The sequence below is a fragment of the Limanda limanda genome, chromosome 10 (assembly GCF_963576545.1).
Source record: "Limanda limanda chromosome 10, fLimLim1.1, whole genome shotgun sequence".
NCBI lineage: Eukaryota > Metazoa > Chordata > Actinopteri > Pleuronectiformes > Pleuronectidae > Limanda > Limanda limanda.
Genome location: NC_083645.1, coordinates 19,768,681 through 19,795,928, shown reverse-complemented (window position 1 = coordinate 19,795,928; position 27,248 = coordinate 19,768,681). Strand labels below are relative to the sequence as shown.

The 27,248-nt window shown below is 44.4% G+C and overlaps 1 protein-coding gene across 2 annotated transcripts in view; it reads right to left on the bottom strand.

Moving 5' to 3' along the window:
- Nucleotides 1-6,493: 6,493 nt before the first annotated feature.
- The window catches only part of pcdh19 (protocadherin 19), a 52,138-nt gene continuing 31,383 nt past the window's right edge, over nt 6,494-27,248 (bottom strand). For both annotated transcript variants that reach the window (XM_061080004.1, XM_061080003.1), the window contains exon 5: nt 6,494-7,053. In XM_061080004.1, coding sequence (XP_060935987.1) covers nt 6,494-7,053 — 560 coding nt within the window. The remainder of the gene's footprint in view (nt 7,054-27,248) is intronic.

Below are 27,248 nucleotides of genomic sequence, written 5' to 3'. Positions count from 1 at the left end.
GCCGCTGCTTCCCATCTCACTCGGGACTCTGTGGTGTTCTGTGAATGCAGACTATTGTTTGAGCCCCTCATTTCAGCAGTGATCAAAGTTCCATTGTGACTACCACAAAGAGAAGCGGCCACTGGCCAGGCCTATTAGATAAGTAGTTGTGGTGGGGAGATAGAGAGGGTAATCAGTCTTCCTGCTGATAGCAATGACCAGCCCTGCTTCTCATTGTGACAAGGACTAACCTCTTCAATACAATATATAACAAAAGGTTATTCTTCTTGTTTAGATAGACTTGCCTTTTGGCCAAGCAAAACACATCCCTGAGAGTCTTCATAATTTCTACAAACTTCCTGTGGCCTTGTGGAGCTAATATCCCATTCGAAGCCCTCACCTCTTTCAAACCACTAGGACTGCGGCAAAGCTTTAAGAGTGGCAGAGTCTGAACCTGTCATCCATGGGACACCAGGGACCAGGACAGATGTGGTGTGAGGAGCGTTAAATATTCGGTCTATGGTGAGGACAGGCTGAGGTGAAACCAGCTCTGGGCTTTGTTGGATTTCTCTCCAACAGAGATGTTAATCGTTTTGCTTTTAGGTGTGAGTCTGTGGAACAAAGCATTATCTTTATGGTAACTGGTTTTAAAGAGAACAGAGACACTAGCGCATGATAGAAGAAACTGCCCGCAGGCCAAAAAATAAGAGCTCTATTCTTTGAAGATACTTTGAATTGAGTTGAGTTTTAGTGAGACTTCGGAAAACAGCAAAAGTAAAAGAACAAAATCCACTTCTCGACCTTGTGAATCTCGTGTGTTGATCACCACACTTGCTCATTTGTGGAGACAAATCGGGGAAGAGGTGTGAACCAAATATGCTAGATTCAGTATCATTTACAAGCCTGAAATAAAAATGATTTGGCAAAGTGCATGCGTGGAGAAGGCAGATAAAATCTTCTACTGTAGATAGTGTATTTGTGGGTGCAGTCATTGAAATAAACAACCGTTGGACTTTCCAGCAAATAACAGACAAAACGGAATTGGCCCATTATCATGTAGCTACAGGCAAATACTCAGAATGCAAATTACCTAAAAATCTTCAATTTAAGAGCACATCCCTTGAATTTATTATTTCATCTTTTCAAGGAAACAAAACCTTGCTTTATCTGTAAGACATCTCGGCTGTCACGTAATCCAGTGGGGAGCCTCCACCAGAGGTTCTTGAATGGAGTAGTTGGTCATAATGAGGCAGGAGCAGCTGCAGGTCCTTCTGAGAGAATGAGGTCACTAGAGCGACAAAGATCAGTGCGTGTGATTGGGGGCTGGTGGAGGGGGGGGCTCCCTCAAAAGAACAGGCAATGGACTATTTTGTATTGAAGGAATGCAAGGCTGCAGGCCTTCCTGCTCTTTTTCAAAGCACATCTGTGTCAGAAATAAATCATTTTAATTGTTCTCTCCAAATCCTCCCCCTCCCCATTTTGCAAAATGATAATTGAAACATTAATAGGCTGTTAATAGGAAGTGTGTCCTGGTAACCTTTGTTATAAATCTTGCTGTAATGAAGAATATTCTCCATGACTATTGTGAATCAGGAGTAATCACACATGCCTGGGCAAGCACCAGTCCGGAGGATTCACAAATACGGCTCGTGAATTCCAAGTTGGGTTTGACTCCGGGGGAAGCGGCTGCTTTGGAAGACAACACTTTTGAACACACAAGTTTGACAGAGTAACTGGAAAATTCCGCCACCAAGTCAGTTTTTCAGGTTAATGATAATGAAACTGCTCTTTAAATGCTTACTTTGCCCTTCAGTTGGAGGTAGGCCAGTACCATTGGCTCAGGCAAGTTTGCTACGGAGACCCAGGGGTCTAAACACTACTGAAAGGGCATGAGTAATTCATACGAGTGGGGCAGAGCTGGAATAGCAGTATTGCCCAAGAGAAGAGAACTTAGCTGGAAGAAACCAGATCCTCCTTATAGACTAATGGATGTGTTAGCAAGTGTGCTTTAAGCCCAGCTTTCATGTTGGCTCCACCAGAGGGTAAAGAAGGAATGTCAAATTAATTATAGAAATGAAGCCAACCTCCTTTTCTTATCATGGAGGGCAGCTGTGTGGCAGCAGTGTTGTGTCTTTTTCACTTCTTCTTCATCTTCTTCTTCTTCTTCTGTGTCTACAGCGATGGAATGTATCCTGTTCTACATCTATCCTCTGCTGCTCCTCATCAATCCATACAAACTTACTCAAGAGAAAGATCTCCTGTGTACAGGGGAGTTGGAAAGTGGAGCTGTTATCGAGTGAAAATGTCATAGAAATTGTTGCAGACGAGCAGAGAGAGAATCAAGCCCTATCTTCCCTTTCAACGTGTTTCACAGCTTCCACTCAAAGTTGACTAATCGATCAATATTTCAAGCGGAATCTGTTGTAATGACATCACACGGTTGCCTGTAAAACGGCATCAACCATTAGCCTTATGTGAGTCTCGAATCTCTGACAAGTTACATGGTCCTGTAGCATTTAGCCTTAGTCTTTTTAGGAGAATTCTGCAAAGTTAAATATCCCACAAATGCAACGTTTGACCAACTCTAAGATGCTCTCGCCTCACATGTTGAAAGATTCCCCAAGGTCTGCTTGGGAAATAATGGGGAAGAGCAACAACAGATGCATGGAATATTAATGCAGAGTTGAAGCCAGCCTTGACTCAAACTGTTTATATCCATTATATCATGACAAATTGAATAGACATCACTCCATGTGTTATCATGCTGTTTTCGAGAACAGTCCTCAGCACATCATATTCGAGATGATAAATGTATTATGGCTAGGAGGAGTTTCTCATCCTTTGCCGACTTTCACATTATTCAAGTTAATTAATGGTCATTTGAATTCATTATTGTTTTTTTGTTGCCATTTCTGCTCTATTTACAGCGACAGTTGGGAAACACAGGGGAGAGGAGCGTCTGATTCCAGCCCGCAAGGGGACTTAGCCTTGATATGTGAACTGGCTCTTCAGGTGAGCAACTAGAGAGCCTTATCTTCTGTTTTACTTAAGCTTGTGCATTTTCTTGTGTGACTTATTACCAATTCTCTATATGCATCCACAGTCTCAGGCTGAATCCGAACCCGACAGTGCCTGAGAGATAAAGCCCAACCTGTACCCCACAGGCATTCTGTTTTGTGTCCAAACCCGAACTGAGCCCAGTGATCCAACTGGCAGTTTTTGTTCTCTTGGCTCATATAGCCCCATCTGTGATTTGGACACTACTCCATGACTCCATGTGTTAGTTTCTATGTGTTTTGATTCAACCCACTCAATGGACTGAGGTTACAGGAGACCTGTCACTGTCAGTGACAGTCTGGTCATTTACCGTTTGGACCCATGAATGACAGCTTACCCTCTTCTTTGTGCAGTGTACTCCAAATACGCCCGAGTGTGCAAGAGCTGTACATGACTCAGCAGGTGTGGAAGTAACAAGACAATATATGAATGCTAGTTAGCTCAGCTTGCTAACTCCCACTTTCCAACAGTAATATAGTGGACTAGTGGCAGAAACTTGGACTATGGGCAGAAAAGGTCTCTGGTTCGTCTCTGGTAGACTCCACGGAGAAACAACAAAAAAACAAACCTGGATTGATCTGTCCAAAAATCCAAGAGGATTCTCCCTACCCTGTCTAGTGCCCCTGAGCAATGCACCTTACTCCCCCAACATCTGCTCCCCGGGCGCCGTACACGGCTGCCCACTGCTCTGTGTGTCCTGCACCAGATGGGTTAAAAGCAGAGGTTACATTTCCCTCCTTGCATGAGTGTTATTGTGCATGTCTGTGCATGTGTTTGGGACAAATAAATGTATCTTAATCTTATCTTAAATTCTGGTTGTTGACAGATTGCAAACGTGATAAGTTTATGGAAAAAGTGGCAACATTATCCATAGATCCCTTATCTATACTTTTACTTTGGGGGTTGGGGATGGACTGGGGCTGATCCCAGCTGTCATGGGGCAAGAGGTGGAGCACACAATCTAAACTTTGTACAAATCTGTGCAGCTAAGATACAGACACATGTCAAATCTGCCTTTAAAAAAGGTCAAAAGTGTTGATTTGAATTTCAGGTTTGCATCTGTGCCCACGTGAGGCACAGAACAAATACAGTTTTCCTAGTCTGTACAAAATATTTATATTAATAACATCTGTCTTCATTTTTCGTTACAATACCAGAGTTGGCCACATGGGGCATATATCCAAGTCATCTCCTGGCCAGCGCTGTCATCGGAGGTTCTCCCCTGGAGGCCTGAACCTTAGACACTGTTTCCACTAAACGTTTGCACAATAGCTGCAGAACTGTTACAAACAGTCAATTTCTACATCACAATTTTCAAATCAAAATCAGCTGAGTAAAGACAAGGAATCAAAGCAGAGAACATTTAATAGTTTAATTATAAGCTGCTGTATACATTCAGTGATTATTCCGATTTTCATGTTGCCAGAAGCCATGGGTGAGACCAGCAAAACATTCAGCTACAAGATCTAGTTTGTTGTATGCAATTTGTCCATTTTCATTCATATTTTTCGACATTGTACATAGTTTACTGCAAAGCAACAAAAACCACATTGCTGATGTGCAACACGGTTCTTCCGAGACCTTAGTTCATTGGAACACGATTCGACCCAGTCTGTTGTGTGGTGCCTGTTGGAGGGGAGAGCCATGTTTGTACCACTCTGGTCGTAACCTTATCTTTGAGTTCATGTGAACACAGATGGCAAAGGGTGACAGCAGTGCTGAGCAAAGCTATTCTGCACATCAGAATGCCCTCAGTTGAAGCTGAAAAAGTCTTATTTTAACTTGATTGGGCCCAATAGGAAAGCCGACTCTTACCATAGGTAGACACCAGTTTACCAGCTTGGAGAACACTGGGAGCCGTTCTTTCTCCTCCTTAGATACTAAGATTATGCAACATCCTGCAATCTTTAAGGTTTTGTTTGCATCTTTTTTGGTTTCTTTTGCTATCTCACTCTAAGCTCATTGAACTGACACACTAATGTTGGTGCTGAAATCGCTTTTTTTGTTGAATTTTTTTTTTGTCTTTTTATACATTTTCTAGTAGCCCACACAGAAACTTGATGGCACAAGAACTGACCAATAAGAAACTCTTTACAACAAGGTAGACTGCAAGTCAACAGTTGCCAGGGGTCACACAATAAACAAAAAAATTATCCAAGTTCATTTGAAAATGAAAAATAAAATCAGATTCAATAAAAAAGCAAAAGACAAATGAACAAAAGCAAGTTAATCTTTCAAGTATAACTTACTCATAAAATAACTACACAGCATTAAATATTCTCATTATACATTTTTAAATTATTTATAAAATATATTTTGGCATATATGTTTTTTTTCATTTTTGTGTTTGTGTAACAAACGCTACTGTAGCTTCAGTTGAACACCAATGTTTATTTGTTTTTTCTCTTGAAACAAAACATTAAAGGGATTGTCACATAACAACAGGTTATTAAAAATGATAATAGTAAACCCTATACAGAGTTTCACATAGCAAGACATGAGTGACGATCCCTTCTATCCTAGCCCCATAATCAAAAGTCAAAAAAAGTACAAGACCAGAGCACAAAGTTCTAATTTGTGCTCCACTGGCTACAATCAAGGTTGGGCACAGGAGATTTCAAAAGCAGTAAGTCTTTTTTTCATACAACTCAATTTGAACACAAGGATCGGTCGGTCCAACTTCCAGTGTTCAGAGCGGCTGGGCAGATAGTGAGAGTTCATTTAGCTCCATCCATGATAAAATATAAATACTGTAAAGACCTCACAGTCTGATGACACTAGGATGTCCTCAGGGATACGGCGAGAAAGTTTCTCTTATTAGTCGGGGAGAGGGGCGAATGAAACGGAAAGGCCTCGCTCCCCTGCTCCTGAATGCACTGAGAATATTTTTAGCTGAATCCTGTGTTTGTCTGTTGTTGCTTATTACACTGACGGAGCTCACTATACAAAGGAACAAAGAACGATTTTGGCAGCTAGAACAAACTGCAAAACCAAAGAAGGCAAATATCAGTTTGTGATACAAAAGTAGTTCAAAAGGCATAACTGTACTTGTGAGTCGGCACCTCGGGTGTCCAAACGTGTAGTGTCCTGCTTTGGCGCAAAAGGGCTAAAGAGCTCCGCCGGGCCATGTCCATGCAGTCAACAGTAACCTGCCTGTCCACTCATTGCAGACTGATGGAAAGAAAACTGAACAAAAAGCAAACAAGGAAAACGTACTGCGACTACAACAAAGCCACATCCACTACCTCAGCTTGAGCACACATCAAGCTGCAGCATTCTACAGTTCATCATCGGCAGCCCGAGCTGGTTCTTCATTATCGTATACTGCAAATGGGCGTGTCTCTCTACTTCCACGGCCTGACGTCCTCTTGTGCACACACAGCTATTGCGGGGTATATATATGTGAGTTTACACTGTATGTGTGTATGCGTGTCGGTGTGTGTCATCGAGAAGCTCGCTAAAGCACTATGTCCTTCAGGCGCTTGCTGCTGGGGGATTCCTTGTCTCGGCCATCGTGGAGAAGCGTGTTGATCTCCCTGACCGCCGGCTCACTGTCCTTCCCCTCCGGCTGCCGCAGAAAGCTGTGGTTGGCGATTCGCTCTGCGTCGCGGCATTTGAGCGTGTTGTAGGCAGACGACGGTTTGGACAGCGGGCTCTTCAGGTGCACGGGGGAGGTGATGGGGCTGGCGGCCTCGCGCCCGTTGCCAGCTTCGCGGACAGCCCCTCCGTTCGCCTTGGGGCTGCACACCTGAGACTCCTGAGTCCGCTTTCCCTTTATCTCTCCCCGCTCCACGTCCTCGGGTCCATCCTTGCCGAAGGTGGCAAAAGTCCTCTTGATGGTGCCGTCTTCGTAGTGGGGCACGTCCACCGTGGTGGCCTCGATAGACAGAGCGATGACATTGCGGCCGTGCTCGGGCGACTTGGCTCGCGGTGGGATTTGGACACGGGGCATCCAGCAGCGGTCAGAGTGGCCGAGGATGCGACACTCGTCCTGGCAGTGGAAGACCTCGCTGGGATCTGTGGGCGACAAAGAGAACACACGATTGTTAGCCCGGTCTGATTTTCAACTTTTATGAAAACTCATTTGCACACAGATCTGACGATGCTAATTCTCCCACATGGTGTTCATTTGACTTTAGTATGCCAAATCTGTCATGAAATAAGAAGAGAAAACAATGCAGCATTTAGAGTTAATTAAAACAGCCCAATTTAAACATTACTGAAGGATTCGCTCTCGCTTGAATTGCATTTCCCGTCGTCTGCTGGAGACTGCAGTCCTGCGCTGAAAGAGAGAGCTGGATGTTTGGGCCACTTCTAATATGCCAATTAAATTATGTATTGTTAAATCAAAAGTCCATTTGCAGCTCTTGTATAATTGGGTTTTCCGTAGCAACACTAGATGAAAGGCAGGTTTAAACAGTGCAATCAGATATCTCACAGAGAGACACCAGGCGAGTTGCGGTGTTGTCTGCCTGGTGCGTCTCTCTCCCCCGTTTCTCTCTCCGTCATCTGGCACTGAGTTATAAATAAGTAATGATGTTTAATGCCGAACTGAAAAAGAGATTTGTCTGAGACTCTTAGTTGTGTCGGAGGAGAGAGGACAGTCAAGACAATTTCTCACTGTCAAAAATGTTTTCCTGATTCCTAATAATTCACAAATGCCATTTAATTCCAGCTCGAGAAATCTCTCAAATCGTTAAAACATGATTCCACTTGTATTCCACTGGTCTTAAAAAAGGTTGATAACAACAACAAAGATTTATAAAAACACACTTTGAAAAAAGATTCAGCCTTGGAAAACGTAATTTGTTTTCGAAAGTCTCTCTATGCCACTGTGCCGTTTTTCCACCAGCTCCAGTCTTGAGAAAGAACTTGTCACACACACACATACGCAATGACACATTTTTTGTGTTCCCCTACTGGTTGTTTCACTTCTAGCGAGAGTCATCCTCCATTCCACACGCCCAAGGTGACAAGAGAGGATTGTGAGAGGGATTGCCATCGACCCAAATGCATACGCTTACATCTGGCAATCGCAGCTTGACAGATCACCTAATTAAAATCACTAATGATCTGTTTTTCTCTCTTCTTTTACTGCACTCGTGAGAGGCACCTCTGCTTAGGCCCTGGGGATCGATATTTAAAGATTGGAGACAGGCTTTTCAGGACCAGATATGCCAGAGCTGTCTCTCATAAAGTATAATCTGATGAGGCTGACAGATAACATGGTGACTAAATGACTGAACGAGTGAGTAAAGGGTATCATGGGCTGTCTGAACCCAAATAAGGGAAGTGGAGTTGTGGGGGAATCATGGCGCTGGAAGGCAGGCGACATTAACCACAGCACCAACAGTGTCCACGTGAATGTCTCACAGTGACACAGAGGCGGAAACAGACTTCCTTTCATCACATGTGTCGAAATGCACATGCTGACACACACTAGGCATTCTCTATCTAATAGATGCAGCTTCAGGCGACACTCTCTACCTCACAATGGACAGCATTGATATAATTGTGTCTCAAAATGTAGTCGATGCTTAAGCAAGGTAGCATCTTACAATATTAGATAATATTAGCCACTTTACACGTATTGTAGCATATACGTACAGGCAGTTTTATATGATCAATATACAGTTTAAATCATATGATGAGAAAAAAATCAAGGAGGAGCCGACTGAGGAGTTTTTCCATGTGTTGCACTTGTGTATGAATGTGCATTTCCATGAAAGCTGATTGGTCTGAGGAACTGCACTGGCAGCAATCAAGCAGACAAAAGGCACGAAGCGTAAACAGAAGGGATCCAATCAAAGTGTAATAATGTAATCACAACAGAAAGTCTTTACCAGGTACCAGGAACATAAAAAGAAAAAAAACATGCCCACACACTGGATTAGATTGTCCACTGCAATGGTATTTTTTAAAGCTCTTTTAAAATCCCATGTTCCTTTCCTAATCCTATGTAATGGATTTATCATCGTCTGTGTTTTGTGAATCTAACCATTTTTGAAGCCTTTTCTTTGATAGATGATGGCGCTTTAAGAGTCAATATTTTAGTTTTAGCAGCAACGTAAAGTCTTTTCAGAGAGCTTAAATTTTACTACTTTCTTCAATTGGTAAACGTGTCTTTGATATGTGACATGAAAGCTGTAACATAAAATTCAAACGTGCATTTAATAATCTGAAATTTCTCCCCAAATCTAGTCTGACATGTTTGACAAAGTAGATCTTTTTCTCTCCTGATTAAAGATTTACCAGCAGCTCGGTAATGAATGCCATTTCCTCTAAATACTTTGGCTTTTTTCTATTGCCTGAAGCTCTTTCCAAACAGTGAAAAGCCTCCAGGCACAAAGAAATATACACAAGCCGCATGCTCACTGCTCAGCAGTGCATGCATATGCAGTGAATGCCATTTTCTCTCCTTTGCTTTAGGGGTAAATGGAAGAGCAACTGGGTTGTAAATGACATTGTTATGAAAGCCAAGTGCCATTAACCCTCACACATCCTGCCTCTGCTCTGAGCTTCATAAAACGCAGATGTTAGTCTAAAAGACCCACAAAAAATGGAGGAGGCAAAGTTTGAAAGAGAAAAGTGACAGGCCATCGACCTATGACAAAACACAATCTCGCCCTATTCTGAAAAACCAGCAAACTGCAATGAGGGTGAGAGATGAAATAATGGCTTTTCCAGCAGCAGCTCGGTTTCGGAAGTCAACAACTGGAGAATGAAATACAGTGAAAGCTCCTCCTGCCGTGAATGTGTGTTCAAAGTCGTCAGGGAAGTAAGCTTGCCAATCATCTATTAACAGACTTGAAGTACAGTATAGAGCAGGATGTCACTGGGAACATTTCCTATCTAGAATTTAATACCTATTAATTACTGAGGGAGCTCCATCGGGAGGTGGAGGCTGCCTTTGTGCTTTTTTTTTATTCCACATTTAAAATACAAACAGCCTCATGGCAGAGGAGGCAGCAAATCCACCTATCAAGTATCAGTGCTGCTTTCAAATCAGACATACAGCACTTTAATACTGAATCTAGGTCCAAGCACTTGCAAAGGCACTAGAGAGCACTCAAAATATCTATGTACTGATGTGCACGGCATTGGAAAATATTAAATATAGCCATTTCAAATACAAAGGCTTAATTCTCCAGATAGTGCTGCCCATGTTTTTCTGTTTGTAGTTACCTGGAATAGCATCACTTTGCATCAACGCGGGGAGAAGACCCTCCCGCTCGCTGCCATTTCATCACACACATCTGCAGCATGCCAGCAGCCAATTCAATCCTGTCTGTTTCTCTCAATCACACCAAGGCATCTTTACATCCAGTTACAGCAGACAGATCTGCGGCTCCAGCGCGGGGATCCTGCAACCCTGACAAGCTCATTGCTCATCTCGCCCTCATGCACTGCGCATAATGATCCCTTCATGTCATACAGCTGCGGTGTGCTATTTGTTTGTTGCTAATGTTGCACAAAAAGAAGAATCAGCAGAAGACTAAACTCTCCTGACACTAAAGGGAAGCAATGTGTTCACTGCAAGAGGCAACTCCCCAAAAAATTCTCCCTGAGCTTTTGCCGGCTATCTTGCGTCCTGCTTGGCGACGGAACAAGAGTCTGGCTTGGAGAGCACAGACGCTTTTCCCTCCAAAACTATGTGCACACAGCCTCAAGGTTGAAAACAATGATGCAATCCTGTAAAATCGGCGTAAGCAGCAACAAGAAACAGAAGGCCAGATTGGAGGACCAGAGACGGGGTTGAGTCAATGTGAACCCACATTCTGGTGACAACATCTTCATTGTGTGTTTCGTCGTCTAACTGGAGCCACGAGGCGATGGGGACTTGCGGCATGACACAATTCAGTCAGCTTGGTTTTACAGCGTGATGAACCCTTAAAGAATTTGGAACAACAGCGTGGCATGATAAATCATTTTACAAAGAATGTCTGCCACTTTTGGCTTAAACGACTTTTTTGTATTTCCTCTATACGCTGACATTTTCTTTGTCGCGGTAACAATAAATGTCCTGATTCTGCTTGTCATATGAAAATAGATACTCCTGAGCAGACATCCAGGCAGCTTAGAGCAGACAATACTGTGATGTTGCTGTTTTCAAAGAAAATAATTTAAAGCAATTTAAGACGGGGGGGATATATTTTATTTGTGGCCTGCATACACTTTACCGCTCTGCTTTGATTTCCCTTGCTTTCCTGTTTTGTTCCTCTGTGATATTAAAATGCTGTGACAAAGCTATATAATATCGCCTGTCTGTGGTCTGAAAAGATAATTATTCTGCGGCGGTGATTGAAAACCCCCACAACGACTCTGTCATTGTGTCTCTTTTCAGTTTTTTGCGCGAGAGGGCGAGAATAAAAATGCAAAAGAATTCAATCAACAGAAAGTTAAATCGATGTGGCTGCCGACCCTTCCTGAGGACAACGCCCGCTGCCGCGTCTGAGTGCTGCACAGGAGGTTTTCATTTGCTGCCTAAACGTCGTCCATTTCTCTGCTCTCATCTTGGTATTCCAGTGTATCCATGACAGTGAGATGGCTGTTTTCTAATTGCTCTCCATATTAATTTTCCATCCTGGCAGTCACATGGCAAAGATTGATTAAATTTAAATTGTTACTACAGAGTCGGGATGGAGCCTGTGATGCAGAAGCTAATGGAAGTATCACAGGGGAGGGGAAAGTGGAAATATGGCAGCGGCAGAAAAGAGGGGTGACTGTCAGCGGTTGCGGTCGGTGGAGTCCAAAGTGCGGCCTTGGACCTGGCTGACCCTAACACTGGGGATGGCGCTTAACATCTAGTCTGCCCTAACTACTACCGAGGAGGGGTCTGCACGGCCAGCTGAGGCTGAGGTCTGGCCAAGCGGCCTCCTACACTACTCACCGGGGAGAGTCCGAGCACGGCTGTCATCCCGGCCAGCCAATTCAGTCCACGGGCCATAAATCAGCCCGGAGGCCTGGCTCCTGCGGGAGCAGCAAGATGGAGTGTGATGGTCTTGTTTTTACAAACAGTAGAGGGGCACCCTTGCTGCACCACGCAAGCCATCATTCTCTACCCAGCACCGAGTCCCCGCCTCCTCCCCACAGCATCTGGTTCAGTCACATCAAGCTTTGCCCCCCCGACGCAGCCAGATTCATCCCATCGCAGCTCCCCCACACAAGCCCATCCTTTCTGCTTCTCCTCTCTCTGTCCTCCTCTTTCATCTCATCAGGACCGCTGTCTCGCGTACATTGGCGTAATTAAATAAATCCTTCGCTCTGAAAATCTCCTGCTCTCATTTCTGTGCCGATCTGACCGGAATTCCTTCCACTCTCACAGTCAAATATTAATTGTCGGGGAAATGAGAGTCGCTGGGCCCGCCTTGTTAGCGCTGTCATACGGGTGGTGGAGCAGGGGGTTCACGTAGGAGTTCTGTTTCTGAGCATTAGTGCCAGTCAATTCATCAAGAGGAAACTCACTGTCTAATCCGCCCAGCTCCACAGAGAGCTCCTGGTGGTCTGTCACCTGTCCCAGTGTCCTCCTGACAGCTGATACAAAATGTCTCACACTCACTGATCTTTAAGCACTTGTCAATACTTGTTCAAAAAGCTAACAAACCAAATTATGAAAATGTTTGCTTCCACTGTGTCTGCTCCCTCCCACACTGCTCCCCCGACCAGCCCCAGCCGGTGCATTCTGCAGCGGGTCCCGGTTTAAAGAATGAATTTCCAAACTGGTGTTGACAAACAATGCAGCGGCTTCTAAATTGGTACAAACAACATCTGTTTAACAGCTGTGTAACAGCAGCGGGTGGAGAGAAGAAAAAAAAGAAGCAATTGCATCGCCGTTTTTATAAATCACGGTGTCATCGCAGAGCAATGTTTGTGTTGAAAAAGCAGGACCAGTAGCCAATGGACTGCTTGATGTAGTGGAAATGATCTGAGCTGCTCGTCGTGATGACACACGTGGGTGGGCTGGTTTCAAGGCCCCGACAACAAATGGTGTTGAGCTGAGAGGATGGTCTCACCTCCCTGTGCCCTGCTCCCACCAGCACAGGCTCCTGGAGGTCGCAGTGTGTGAGGAACGCTTTGCTAAGGCTGCACAACGTTACCCTCGGCTCCCATTGTGAATTGTACAACACTTAGCAGGGCAGGATTTACCCTGGTCGGATCTACTGTGATCTGTGGGTTTTTAGATTAGCCAAAAATCACGATTCATACATTACATGAGCCAGGGGCTGTTTAACTCTCGAAGCAGGCACTCTAAACCGGATTTAACCCACACCTAAGCCTTGCTGCATGCGGCTGAACTCGGCTAAACAGAAAAGTAGAGGTTGCAAACTGGTTTCCAAGACAAACAGCGACCAAAACAACACATGCACGAATGTGTCCCACGAAAAGCCACACCGCCTCCGGGGCTGAGGAGGTGTCATGTCAGACAGAACAGTACCACACTGTTTAACCACACTGTCAATCCAGCAACATGCAGAGACGTGGTAGAGAAAAAGGCGTCCTTCATGTGCAGTTATACTGGACCTTGAAATACTTGATGCAAGATAAACCGCAGGACAGGTTTTATTCGCTGTACTTAAAAAGTTATTTATTTGCCTGTAGAAAAATGGGCTAAAACATGTCACAGATGCATAAACCACCAACATGCACACACATCTAATAAGCGCAGATTGCAAAGGAAGTCGTATCATGTCTGTGCTTCCCTCTGCTGCGAGATAATGGTGCCAAACGTATCGCTGTCATATGAACAAGAAATCATCTTAATAACTTTGTGGTAATAAATTAGATAAATACGTGGCCACATATAACGTTTCTAAGAAAAACTAATCAGGGGTGTAATTCAGAGATGATATTCATCAGAGGAAAATTTGGGTTAGTAGTAAAGTGATAATTGTTTTAAAATATGAAGGATACAGAGGATGGGGAAAAAAAATGCAATTAAAGAGGAAATTAAACTGCAGCTCTGACTTATATTTCTTCATAATTTGATATATTTCCAGTTAAAAGGGAAACTGTGGTGAAACATCGTGTAGAGATAAATAATTCAGGAGTGACCAAAGGCAAATGAGAGAGAATGGTAAACTCATTTGTTTGGATGGGTATTGTTTGGTGCAACAAACTTGAAACACAAGCCATGAATAACTAACACAATATCTTTTAAACCTTTTTTTTTTTTGGGTAAAAAAAGCAGTCGTACAGTAACTCTTGGCCTTCAGAACATTTCCCAGAAATCCTCAGGCTGGAATTAGGTAATAGATAATAGAGATTTGATATAATACAATAATAAGGAGTGCCTCGAGGCAAATATCTATTTATGTGAGAAGTAAAAAAAACAAAATTTCTGATTTGAAGGCACTATACTTTCCAGATACAAACCCTGTACTTAACGACCAGTGTAAATACGAGTTAATTAGCTAAGCCCTTAAGAAAATGTCCGTATTAGTGAGGAAGATTAAATGAGTGAACATAAACTAATTAAATTACAGCAAATTTGGCACAGGTACAACCCCGGCTTTGTGTTTGTGCACGTCGGTTATAGTGTCGCGTAGCACGGTGATGAGATGCACTTCAATATAATGACAAAGCAAATGCCACCCTTGTCAATTCTCAGCATCCAAATTACCCTTCTAATGATGGGCTTCAAATTAACCTGTGTTCTGGCGCTCCGGGCCCGCGGCACCAGTACAATGCACTCCCAAATATCATCGCAGCACGCCGCTGCTGCCCTGGTTGCAGATCTGCCCGCTCTGCCACCGGAGCCAAAACGACCGGCCGCCCCCCCGCCCGTGCGCCTGCCACTGTCTACTTGGCTCGTTTCCTCCACAATGCATCGGCAGAGGACATCTTTAAATACACTGGAACAAGTGCCGTATTTCTGTGTTTAAGCTTGACCGAGCTAGCAAGCTAATTTGCTCGGAAACCCTCGAGTCTGGCAGAAGCAAGGGGGACAGACACTTAAATTACATCTGTGAATGGGGTTGGGGGGGGGGAGAGATGAAGGCTGTATGATGGAGAGGATGAGCGCTGGCAGGGGGATAGCAGCGATACGGACTCTGATCATTGATTTCACAAGTGAGGGGAAAAAACAGAGGTTATATCTGCCGAGTCCCTCAGGTCAGTTTTTTTTATCTCTTTCTGACAATTATATATTCCCAAACTGAATCTATTTGTCTTTTATCTGAGGCAACGAATCCCTATTAAACAAGTCTAAGGGTTTTTAGATATTCAAATGCACATTGGGAGAAAATACAAACTACAAAAGTCAGGCAAATATAAAACTGGATTGATGGAAAACTGTGGCACTGAGCTTTTCCTTAGTAAACAAGACATCTACATCAAATAAAGAGATTTTCTACTTTTGAATCCACATATTTGTCTCAACTAATTAAGTGTTGGATTAATGATTTACTGGATTTGAACAATGTTTTATGTAAACATATTATTCCAGCGCCTGTCAACGGTCAAGGTCCCAAAAACTGGGGACAGCTCACAGGGAGAATATCCAAATATCTTAGGATTTTTCCTTTCTCACTGCGAGTGTCTGCTTTGCCTCAGAAGAGTGGCCCTACATTATTAATATAATGTGGCTTCTCATTGAGTCATGTTCACTTTGTGTCAGCCAGGACCATGTGTTTTTATATTCTATTTTATCTTACTGCAGAAGCAACAGCATGGTTCAGACTCTCTTCTCCTTTTTCAAGCTTTTTCTTCTTTTCTTAAAAAGAAGAGAAAAAAAAATCCACTTGTCCCTTTTCCCGACCGTTTTAACAGCCTCCGAAAGTAGGACAGTGTCGCATGCCGAGTGTGGTAGTATGTAGCGTGATGGGCAGGTTTACTTCAGCGTGAAGAAACACATACAGTATGAGTGGGGGGGGGGCCTCCCTGGACCCCGCTGAACCGGATTGGCGGCGTCACTCAGGGACAAGCGGCGCATAAACGAAATAAGGGAAACGCAGCGAGAGCTCTGCCGCGTGGAGATGCATTAGATTTACACCTGCTGGGCTGAGGAAAAAAAAACAAGAGGGAGTCCTTTTCCCGACACTTTCTATTTCTCTGTCACAAAGGCCCTTCTGCTCGGCATCGCAGAGGCACGCTGACGCTCTCCCAGGTTCTCCATTATTAACCACAGCCAGGTCTGCACCGCGATGCCACTTAATCTCACAGAAAGTCCCGGTGTGTCCGCGCGGCACCAGCCACCCACCAGCCAGCGCCGGGCTGTGTGGAAGATTGTCAGCAGTGAGTCAGTCCATGAGAAGAGAGCTGCGGCTTGAACCAAAGACCCACTGAGACGGAGGTGGGAGCCCAGGACTAAAGAAAAGAGAAGGAACTAATAGCCACATCTTTTCTGATTTGAGGAACATGAATATAGCATACATAAGGAGGATGGCAGGGGTCTGACACAGTGGTAGTAATTGGATTTCTCAGGGCCGGGTGCCCACTCATGATAACATGCTGAGCTGTGACATAAAAAAGTCCTTATGTGTGGCGAGGGAGCAAGGTGCCGCAGAGTGGAAGTGACAGTTGTCAAAGATCCAATTCCATCGCTCCTCTCCGATCCCCGAGTTCCCTTTTCTCAGGAGGCAGCCGGAGAACAACGTGCCCGACGGTAAAGCCAAACACCGAGCTTGACATTCAGTTGCGAAAATCCGAGCCAGTTAAACGTACCAAGAGAGCTGCAAGAGGACGCAGGCAGCAGCGGGGGGGTGGTGGGGGAGCTGGCATTAATGTGGATAGAGGAGGTCGTGACCTGATTGCTGGCTTTATTTATTTTCCTTGATGCTAACGCGAGCTGAATACAGAAGGAGCGCAGGGTTTTTCTAAGACGTGCTGGAGAGACCACACAAAGGAGTTTGAGACCCCCACTGCAGACCTTAATAGACGATTGGGTGGGGGTGGTGGGTGGGGGGGTAGTGCAGTGTCTGGCCCAAAGTTCCCTCCCCGTCCTCCGCGTGCATGTGCCGGCGTCATATTTAATGAGGATTGCACGGGAACAAGGCACATCATTAAAAGGAGCCATTCCGGGGACTTTCCTGTCTGACATTAAACTCAGCGGCAGACCTCTCTCGTTACTTTCTTCTTCTAACTTTAAGGACGTGGGAGACAGAGGTGTTTGAAAAGTGACATTTGGTTGGAGAGAGATCCACCCACTGAGCGAGTTCTGTCCCTCAGTTAATTATACATAGAAGGAACAGTGGTGGAGCCTCCTGGAGTATTTCCGAGTACAAGTAGAGTAAAGTCACAGTTTCTTATGTAGTTACATGGCTCTCACTAACCTAATTGTACATAATATATTGATTTGATATGATAGGTAAGTAGGTCCATGACCAGGAAGATGTGTGGTAGCCTACAGGAAAGATGTTGAGGCACTGACCTACTAAACGGAGGGCATTTGTGAATAATGTTTTCATTGTTGATGAATTAAGTTTAATTTGATTATCCGCCACAATGTAGACACTGCATCCTGTCCGGCTCTTGACCTTTGTCTCACATGAGCGGACAGACGACAGAGCATCCACACAGCAGTAATTCAGACGGACAAGTGGTGCTTGGATGTTTATTCAGAAAAGATGACCCTATTAAAAGAACTAAGAAAATTAGTTTTTTATAATCTGAACTTGTGTGCGTGTTAATTCATCGAATAAGGAATAAACAGAATGCAGAGGTTTGGCAGACCGACAGGATGTCCAATATGAAGACGTTGGAAAGACAAAATGCCAGCGGGGTCTGTGGGAGCTCGGTGGCCAGGAGAAGGTCAGGAGGAGGCTCCCTGGGTCCACACCAACCTCAGCAGGTCCCTTCTCTCTGTTACCCCGCTTCCACTCTCATTAATATTTGATAATCTGGGTCACCAGCAGCCACCACGCGCCTCCCACTATTGAGACCTTTCTCAAAATGCTGAATTACAACACAGTGGGCTCATCCCCTGCAAGGTCATCCAGGGGACAGCGAGGAGCACCGACACTAATTGGTGAATGAGAGATAGTAATGATAGACGTGGTTGGGATGACTTCTCCTTAACCTCGGTTTAACTTCGACTCCCGAGCACAAATCCAAAGAGCACATTTTGCCGAGCACCGTTTCACTCGTGTGCGCAGCGAGAGAAACCCTGCATTCCAACGGGCGATAAAAATGTTGCAGAATAAATCATTCTCGCTGAATATACATGAGCGGAGCAGAATATGGAAATATTACAGCAGTAAGCCTGAGGTAGTAACCTTTTGTTGCCACAACTGAGGAGGACGACATAACTTTACATATTTCTGTTACATATTCCATCTGAGTTACAGTGTTGTCAGGAGAGGAAAAAAGGTGATGAGGACTCAGATAAAAACCCAGGATGGAGATGGCAAAGGCATCGGGGGACACGGAGGAATGAAAGAAAAAGCAGAACGTAGCGAGTCTCAAATGGATTCAAGCGGAAGGAGGTGCAGTGTTTTCCCACAGAGAGGAAGTAATAAGGGTTAAACAAAAAAAATGCACATTGCTGCAACACAGGAGATCCCCCCTCCCCAACCTCCCCTCCTCTCTCTCTCTCTCCCTCCCGTACCCCAGCTGCAGTGATAAATGTCTCTTTGTATTCCGGACAGAAAACTGCAGGGCTACAATATACTTGTCAGAAGACAGCTGATTCTCCCCTTAAACAGAGCCGAGTATATTCTTAATCTTTCCTTTCACGGAGGCAGCAGATAAAACAAATGCCTCATGCCAAGACACATACAGGCGAGAAAGTCTCCCCCCCCAGTCACTGCGCATTTGTGTGGCGTGCAGCTACCGATCCACCCCAGTGTTCACCAGGTTATATATATATTAGGGCTGGGCAAGTTAACTCGTTTCAATCGAGTTAATTTAATAACTCAAGTGATGAGTTAACTCGATTAATTATTTTATCTTGCATTAACTCAGGTTTGATTATTTATTGTTTTATTGTGAAAGTCAGGCTTTTATTTTGTGAAAGTCTGTTGCTGACTGCTGCAGAACAGGAAAAAAGAAAATAATTGGCGGATAAACAATCGAGTTAACTCATCACTTGAGTTAACTCGATTAAAACGAGTTAACTTGCCCAGCCCTAATATATATATATCTGCAGCAGGTGTAGATGCAGCGTTTGCAACCGCATGCTGTTTGTACTTTTTTTGCTAAATTTCACAGCATCCTTAATCCCTGCAGCAAAGCCACGGTTCCACTATGAGGGCTCCTAAATGGAGTCAGTGCTACAGGTAATGGAGCTGATTATAGCTATCTGGGCTCCGGGCCAGCTGCCAGACTGGCCTGCCTGGAGGGAGCGCAGGCCGCCTGGTGTCTGATATCCTGGGATCCCTGTAATACAAGCCTTGCTTTGGCAGAACCTCGGTGGCTATAGCCTGCCCACTTCTTCCAGCCACACACACACACACACACTGAGGGTCCTTTGAATTAGTCTGTGTGTAAAGTGTGTCCTCATCAGGTTGTTTACTCCACACGGTATCAGTCTATAGTCGTGACATCTCAACAACACGTCCGCAGTAAGTCTGGCAGTTTTTCCTCTGACCTTCACCGTCTGTCTCCGTCATCCTGTGATGAGATGACTTCCTCCTTCTCTTCTCGTCTTTCTGGGGCTCGACCTGAGACGACTGAGGTTCTGGTTTTCCTCAGGTTTACGTCTTTAAATTCACACGGAGCACCGGCAACAGATGTGCAACAACCCAGCGAGCGACGGTGTGGATCCGATTCTTTCAAGAAAAAATAAATAATTTGCCTCGGTTCACTGTCCCCTGGTTCTGTCACCATGTGTTTGCGTGACTGTGCAGGTGCACTGGTTCGTAGGTGGGAGGGAGGTTAATGAAGTAAAAAAGCACAGCGGAGGAGTTTACATTGTGTGTTTATAAAAATGACTCTTAAAATGTCATTCCCGTTCAAATATGAATCCATGGCAGCAAATCCACTTTAAACTGGAGCTAGAAAAACGTCCATGGAATATTAAACACTGGGAGGTTGATGTAGGTGACGTGAGAACAAATCAGATTTCAAATGTATCAAATTAATAAGCATTTACTTCCAATTTGTAAGTAAGATTGCGCAAAAAGTACTAGTTTGGTTAACACAAAAATAAGAAGAGGGATGTGGTCTGGGTCAGTGAAGAACACATGAATTCTTAATCCTAAATAAAATTATGTGTTTAGTAAAAATATAACGAATAAAAATGGAGATGTAGTGAATGTAAATGTAGTTTCTGAAGGGGACTGTCACTGATTTACTTTTGCTGACAAACATTTCTCAAGCAGGCCCATTAGGTGCATGTGATTTCAGCATAAAGGAGCCACAGCCCCTCCTCTGATGCAGCCCTCTCTTTAACCCCCATTCTTAGTGCTGCTGGCTTTGTGTTGCAGAGGAGAAGAGGTTGTGCCCACGCAATGACCTCAAAGAATTAAAAAGACAATGGTGAGGTTAAGAAATAGGGCTGCGGCCTCAGCTCCTCACACAAGAGCTGGAATCAATCGCAGCCACAAAAGGACCTCGGACCCATAGGATTCCTCTCTTTATCTTCCTCCCTCTCTTTTTCCTCTCCTCCTCTGTTTAACCTTTACAGACACGGCTGCAGCCCCCCACACACACACACACTCAATACACTGTAGACACATTCAGACACATTTCAAATTCAGGTACTCTCGCCTCTCCCTTTTCTGTTTAATACACACTCAGCCCCCATCAACTTCAGCATATTACCTGTTCTTAATCTCCCTCCCTCTGCCTGGGATCATCCTGATCCCCCTGTTTTCCCATCTGCTGCCGACCGGGGCCCAGTTTGGCTAGGTGTTCAACAAACAACTGTGATTCACTTGGTTTCTGCGGAGATTATTAACACACCTAGCATGCCACAGCATCATGAATAAGCAATGGAGAGCCGGAGCCCTAGTTTCTCGCTGTCTCTGTGTTTCCTCCCTCCCTCTCTCTCTCTCTCTCTGTCTCTCTCTCGCCCTGCCGCGTTGTGAACTGAATGCCAGGATTGTCTAGAAAATGAGCTGTCAGTGGAGGGCCTGCAATGAGATACATCAGGCTCATTGTGAGTCCTAGAAAATAATGAACTATTCCCATTTCTCTCTCTGATATGTTCAATACGCTTTCCATGACAAGTGCAGAGAGATAAGAAGTCCCCTCTTGAGCTGATTAAATACACTGGGTATATTCAGGAGAGCTTTGGCGGAATGAGGGTTCAGGCGATGCCATTGCACTTATTATAACACTGCTATATGTTTTCAGTCTGGGCTGCAGATGAAGATCTTGTGCAATGCGTTTTTTTGTTTGTGTTGTGCAGTTCAAGAAGATCAGCTAGAGGCAATGCTTGTAAAAACTTAGCAGAGAATCAAAACATGTCAAGTTGGTTTAAGTCTTTCCTCACATCTCTGAACTTATTCCCTCTCGGAGTTAACTGAAGAACTAAAGAGGAAAGCTCGCGCAGGATTTTGAGAGAATTTAGTTAGTTTACTTGTGGAAGTGCTCCACAGGGCTCAGGTGCTGGAGGAGGGTTGACTGCTGGTCTCTGCTCACAGAGCGTACAGATGTGGGTCACTTCAGGTAACGGTGCATGGGTTCTTGTGGCCCAAACAAAATGGATTTGAGCTTTAAGTTGCCCAAAAAAATAAAAATACAAATACAACTGCCAATAATGCTTCTCTCTCACTGTGAAGCTGCAGTGACCCATGTGGTAAATGGCGAATATGGCCCAAACAGCACAAAACAAATTTGGGCCACCTTTTGCACATTTAGTTGACATGTGCTTTTTCTATGGTTTACTTGTTGTTCAGATCTGACAAACAGGAGCAGACTGTTTAAGTGTCATCATTCCATGTGGGCCAGATGTGGGATGTAAGCCAAAACTGGCCAATTTCCAGTTACATCATAAAACCCTGTTTTGGTCGTGAAAGGCTATTAGAAAAATAAATGCTAAATCAAATATTCAATTGTTGATCCATGTGGTGACACCTCACGGGAGCAGCCAGAAGACAACAACTACTTATGGAAGTGTGGCAAACACCTCTGACAATTTTGAAATTTAGAGCAAAGTGAAATATACTGAAATCAAACCTTCACATTGACTGATAATGGTCTTGTCAGCTTTACCAGGGACAAAATAAGTATTGGTCATTTCTGTTTTTGTTGTAAATTTCAAATAAACAGACCTAAAGATATTGAGTCTCATAATGAGCACGATAAAAAAAGGGAGTCCAGCTTGAAATGGCATTTTGTGTCTTTCTCTTTCCACAACTCGACATCTCCATGGCAAAATCTGCATCTTGGTTTCTTCATCACAGACTTCACTACACCTGCTCGCATTCTCTGGTATGTTTGAGCATACTGTGTGTTTGTGTGTTTGTCTGTGTGTGTGTGCGTGTGTGTGTGTGTGCACTCTATCTTCCTTAATGCTTGTATTGCACTGAGCTCTTTGTCACTGTCAGCCATTTTACCTCCACCACGGGTTCCACATTAGATTAGGCAAATCCAAATCAAAATGGATGATCCCAGTATAGAGTTTGTATGTTGATCTAATCATAAAAATATCATATCCCGACACGTGTTGTTGCCAGTTCGAATCGCGGGAAGAGTTTTGATACTTAATTCAATCAAATGTTGTTTGAGAATCAGTCAAATCCTCTGGCACATTCACAGTTATCTGCGAGTGAGAGGGGAACAAAATCCCTCCTACCTGTCAGAGCCGAGAGATTGTTTCCTCTTTTCCTCTTTTTATTTCCCCTCGCTAAGACTGCTTACTAGATTCTCAGCTCATCTCTCCATCTCTGTCTCCCTCACACACACATGCACACACACACAGACTCCCCCTCTCGTGTTGTCAGCACAGCCCTATTCCTGTTGCCTTCCTGATTCTGACACCTGTCAGCATTTTCCTCAGTAGATCACAGAGCTGCAAACTAGAAATATTTCCGTGTTGAATTTAGGGCAAGTTTTTGCAGCAGGAACGTGTGAGGTGCCTTTACTCTTTCTCTAATTCAACAGGGGAAGGGTAGGCTACTGCTTGACTGGCACAAAGTTGGGAGATGGGGGGTTGGAGATGTTTGTTGTCAGTGGATGGAAACAGAAGAGACAGACAGAAAGACAGGAGGAGAGGGAAAGAGAAAGAGAGGGAGAGGAGGGGAGGCTCAAATCAATTAGGAGCAGCGAAACCCTCTGGATCTGCTGATGGAAGAAGGGAATATGGAGAAGTGTGCGGCCCAGAGTGGGGGCTTCCATTCCTAGACTCCAGCTTTAGGCACACGCCCACAGGGACCTAAGAGATAGATGAGAGATATTCTCCAGAGGTGGAGGCCGAGGAATATGTCAGAAATAAAAGAGGCCCGCTCTGGCTAATTGAGCAGTCTTGGATCCCTTTGAGTGGAATACGCCAAGAGAACGGAATTCAGTTTATTTTTGATGAACACTCACACATTGACCGGGAAATCATTCAAAGCCCAAGACCACAAACCTCTAAACCCACAAATCGGACAGTGTGCAACCACATCATGCTCTCCCTTTCCCTCCCGCGGAGATAACCCGAGAGATTTAACAACGACATGAATCTTAATCCCTAAAAGCCATGGCTCATCCATATCCAGGAGGAATTAAAGTGTGAGCTATGACAATCAAAGGAAGTCGGTAAAAAAAAAAAATAGATTTAGCTCTCTTTGTCACCAGCCCCCTCAGAGTCTGTTCCCTTGCTTCTCCCTTGACACTAATGGTTCTACGGAGCCAAAGCTAGCATGTCGCACATTTCAACCAAATCCCCCTAACTTCACAGACATGCCTATAAAGATAAAGGAGGAATCATTTTAAACAGCTCTTCTTTTCAGTACATAGTCATGGGCGATATCATCCGTTTTTCATTCTCATGGTGGCTACAGTGCGAGGGTGCCATTACATGTTAAAGATGGGCCTTTATAGATCTTAAGAGATTTAATGTAATTTGTTCTTCAGATACATCCCTAATCTAATCCACTGGGCGAGGATATATCAGGTCAGGCTTTCAAAAAGAGCACACACGGCTCTTTAGATTCTTGGAGGGGATTCAACAAAGAGGCATTCGCTCAGATTTAACGCTGAAATCTCTTCACGAGCACTTCGCCGAAAGTTACCTTGGTCGTGGCTGGTGCGGGAATAATGAATAGCGTTGTCGAAACCGCATCAGTCAAGGGGAAAAGAAAGCATAAGCGTATAGTGGACGACAGCCAAATATCAAAGTCCTGTACTGACACAGAGAGGACGACGGCGGGTGAGTTAGCACCTGAATGGATTCCCACATGAAAGGCCACAGTGATGACGTGGACGTGGGGGTCTTTGTGTGGAGGTAACGACTCGTCTCCAGGGCAAACAACACCGGTACGTGGCACTGGGAACTGTAAACATTTGCACTGTAAAAGCCTGAGAGCTTACACCTCCCTTCTTCCCCCTTCCAGCTTCCCTTTGTACTCAGCACTTATCAACACAACCGGACAGAACAATAATGACACACACACACACACACATACATACTCGGCTCGTGTGTGCCGTCGTCCTTTGGCAATTGCAGTCTCTCAACTTGTTTTCTGCCTCCGCTGGCAGGAGAGACGCACTATAGAACAGAGTTGGTCCCGGAAGACATCTGAGCAGCGGGGTGTTGAGTGAACAAGCTTATTTGTTTTCTGACAATCGTCTCCATTCACTCACGAGCAGCTGATAGTGTCCGTTTTCGCCAATTAAGACCGATGAGCTCAAAGTAAGAACCGCAGCGTCGCATGACCGCAACCGCTGCGGTTCTCATATTTTACAACCCTAAACTGTTCTATTTCTGCCGCTGTGCACTCAGCTTCCACTGAGGGAAATGAAGAGGAGGCTACTGTTCTCTTGAGGAGACACAGAACAAAAAATCTGACGATGTAAAAACCCTCCTACGGCAGGAGAGACGGACTCAGCTGCGCCTGGTTGCTGAATCCGCCGGCCCACCATGCCTTCTAACCATGTAATTAGACCGCTGAGACGGTAATAGAGGGGCGATTTCATTTGCTATGTCATTACATTTCTGCCCGTGTAAGGATCTTTGGTCAATTCATTTAATAATTATAAACCCTCATTACTCTCTGGTGTGACCACTGCTGATGACTTTCAAAACAAAGGGAGGAAAGGTTCGACTGAGGCCATTTTGTGAAGTCTGGAGTGAGGGAGAGCGGCCGGGCCAAAAGTGAGAGTGCAGCTGACCCCGATATGAAAAATAGAAGCAGAGAAAGGGAAAGCCAATAACAAACCGTCTAATTGTAATTCCGAACAGATACTTTGTTATCAGCTTCTCGTTCTGGTCAAAACAATGGGCAGTGCTGTGTAATAGCCTCTTGCTGTGTTTACCAGCAGTGTGGAGCCGCATTACACATTCAGGAGGCATGCATCCATTTTGCTGAAACAGATACAATCATCGGTGTTGTTAATGAAAAAAAAAGGAACTGCCTGAGAGAGCTCTCCCCACTTGTAATATTCTCCATGTACATCATTTCTAATTGTCTCCAATAATGAGATCTCACAACTGGACGACCTGTCGGCGTGCATCTCCTTTTTGTAAGAGGAACTTTTGCAGGTTGTGAAGTAATTACGGCTGGCAAACCGATAGTCAGCAGATTCACTCTTCATTACCGTCTGATGCCACCGAGGGAAAACAACCAGTGCAACCTGATTCTAAGTGTCACCATACTCCAGGGTGCTATATAAATATATACGGCTGCTTTCAGACGTGCACTGGACTCCAGAATAGCTCCTGAACGCAAATGTCACAGTCGGTTCCTCACATGTTCCAGAGGGTTTTCCTGCCATGTGAGAATAAAGGGGAATCGTGTCTCGATGATTCACCGTAAGTGAGTGGGCAACATGCGACAGGCACAAAACTGAGGGAAGAATACAAATATCTCAGGATGAAAAGAGAAACTATTCACATAGAAGATGCCATTAAAGGCATGGCAGCGGTGTTGATGTGCTGTTAACAAACACACTGCAGCGGAATCTGTATGTAAAGTCCGTGCTCTATCTCGATCCCACCGCTTGCCTGAATCCATGGAGATTATCCCTGGCAGTGTGAATGTGTCTGACCTGGAGACACCTGCAGCGTTCTTCATATGTAAAAGGAAAAATAGCTCATGTGATATCTGTATTTCTCACAAAGGTAAAGCCCAGGAAATAGAGATTTTTTTTCGATACCGATACAAATATAGGGGAGAAAGAAATGTACCAAAACGATTTGTTCTCATGCGTACAATGTAAACATTAATAAGGTTTTGATATCTGCAATACGCATGCTTGTGGAAGTCTCATATCGGCCTATTGTTATCGGGGCCATGCAGGAAGTATGCATGACTCCATCGTGAAAAGTGCACATTGTCTAATATTATTGCTTCTGGGTCCAACATCATCAACAGCAAAACTGCTCCCACTGAAGCATTTGCTCAGTTAAATACAACCGAGACCAGGATGAGCCGACACGTGACTATTACTGATTCTTCAACCACACCCACACACTTCACAGCCCACTGATAAAAATAGATAGATAAATAATTTAGGGGGGGAAAAAAAATCACATCATCTTCATTCCTTTATGCATTTTCATAAAGTAGGGTTCCTTTTCGTTATCTCCCGCTCATTAAAATGGATTCTCTATACGAGCTGAGGAGGAAGAAAGCAGTGAGTGAGTGAGTGAGGGAGCAGACTGGCTCACTAGGGCAGTGCTAGGAGAAGAAGGGAAGGAAGCAGAATTGTGTGGATGTGAACTGAGGGAAGAAAAACTAAATTTGGCACAAGTTCCCAAACTGGAGCACAACAAAAAAAAAACGTATAGTTCCGACACAGCGAGTCGGATCTGTACGTGTTGTCCTCGAGAGTGCGCTTTAAAAATAAAATGTCCGGTGTTTCCTGCTCACCCAGATTAAAATGAATGTGAGTCATCCTTTAAAAAAGAAAAAAAAAAAAACGCCTGCGATTTTTCACACACGCTGACTCTCGTGCTCGGCTGAGCCGCTGCACCTGTAAATGCGGTGTTTCCTTTGAGCTCAGTAAATACCCTCAGGTGCATATAGTAACATCCTGCTCTGCTCCAGACAGCTTTATCCTACGTTCTCCGCTCTCTCTCTCTCTCTCTTACTGACCCACTGTCTCCCTCCGTCTGAGTGGCAGTAGTTAAGAATGAACATGACCCTGACACTGACTTCTGCCAACCGAGTGGATGTCTTTTTAAA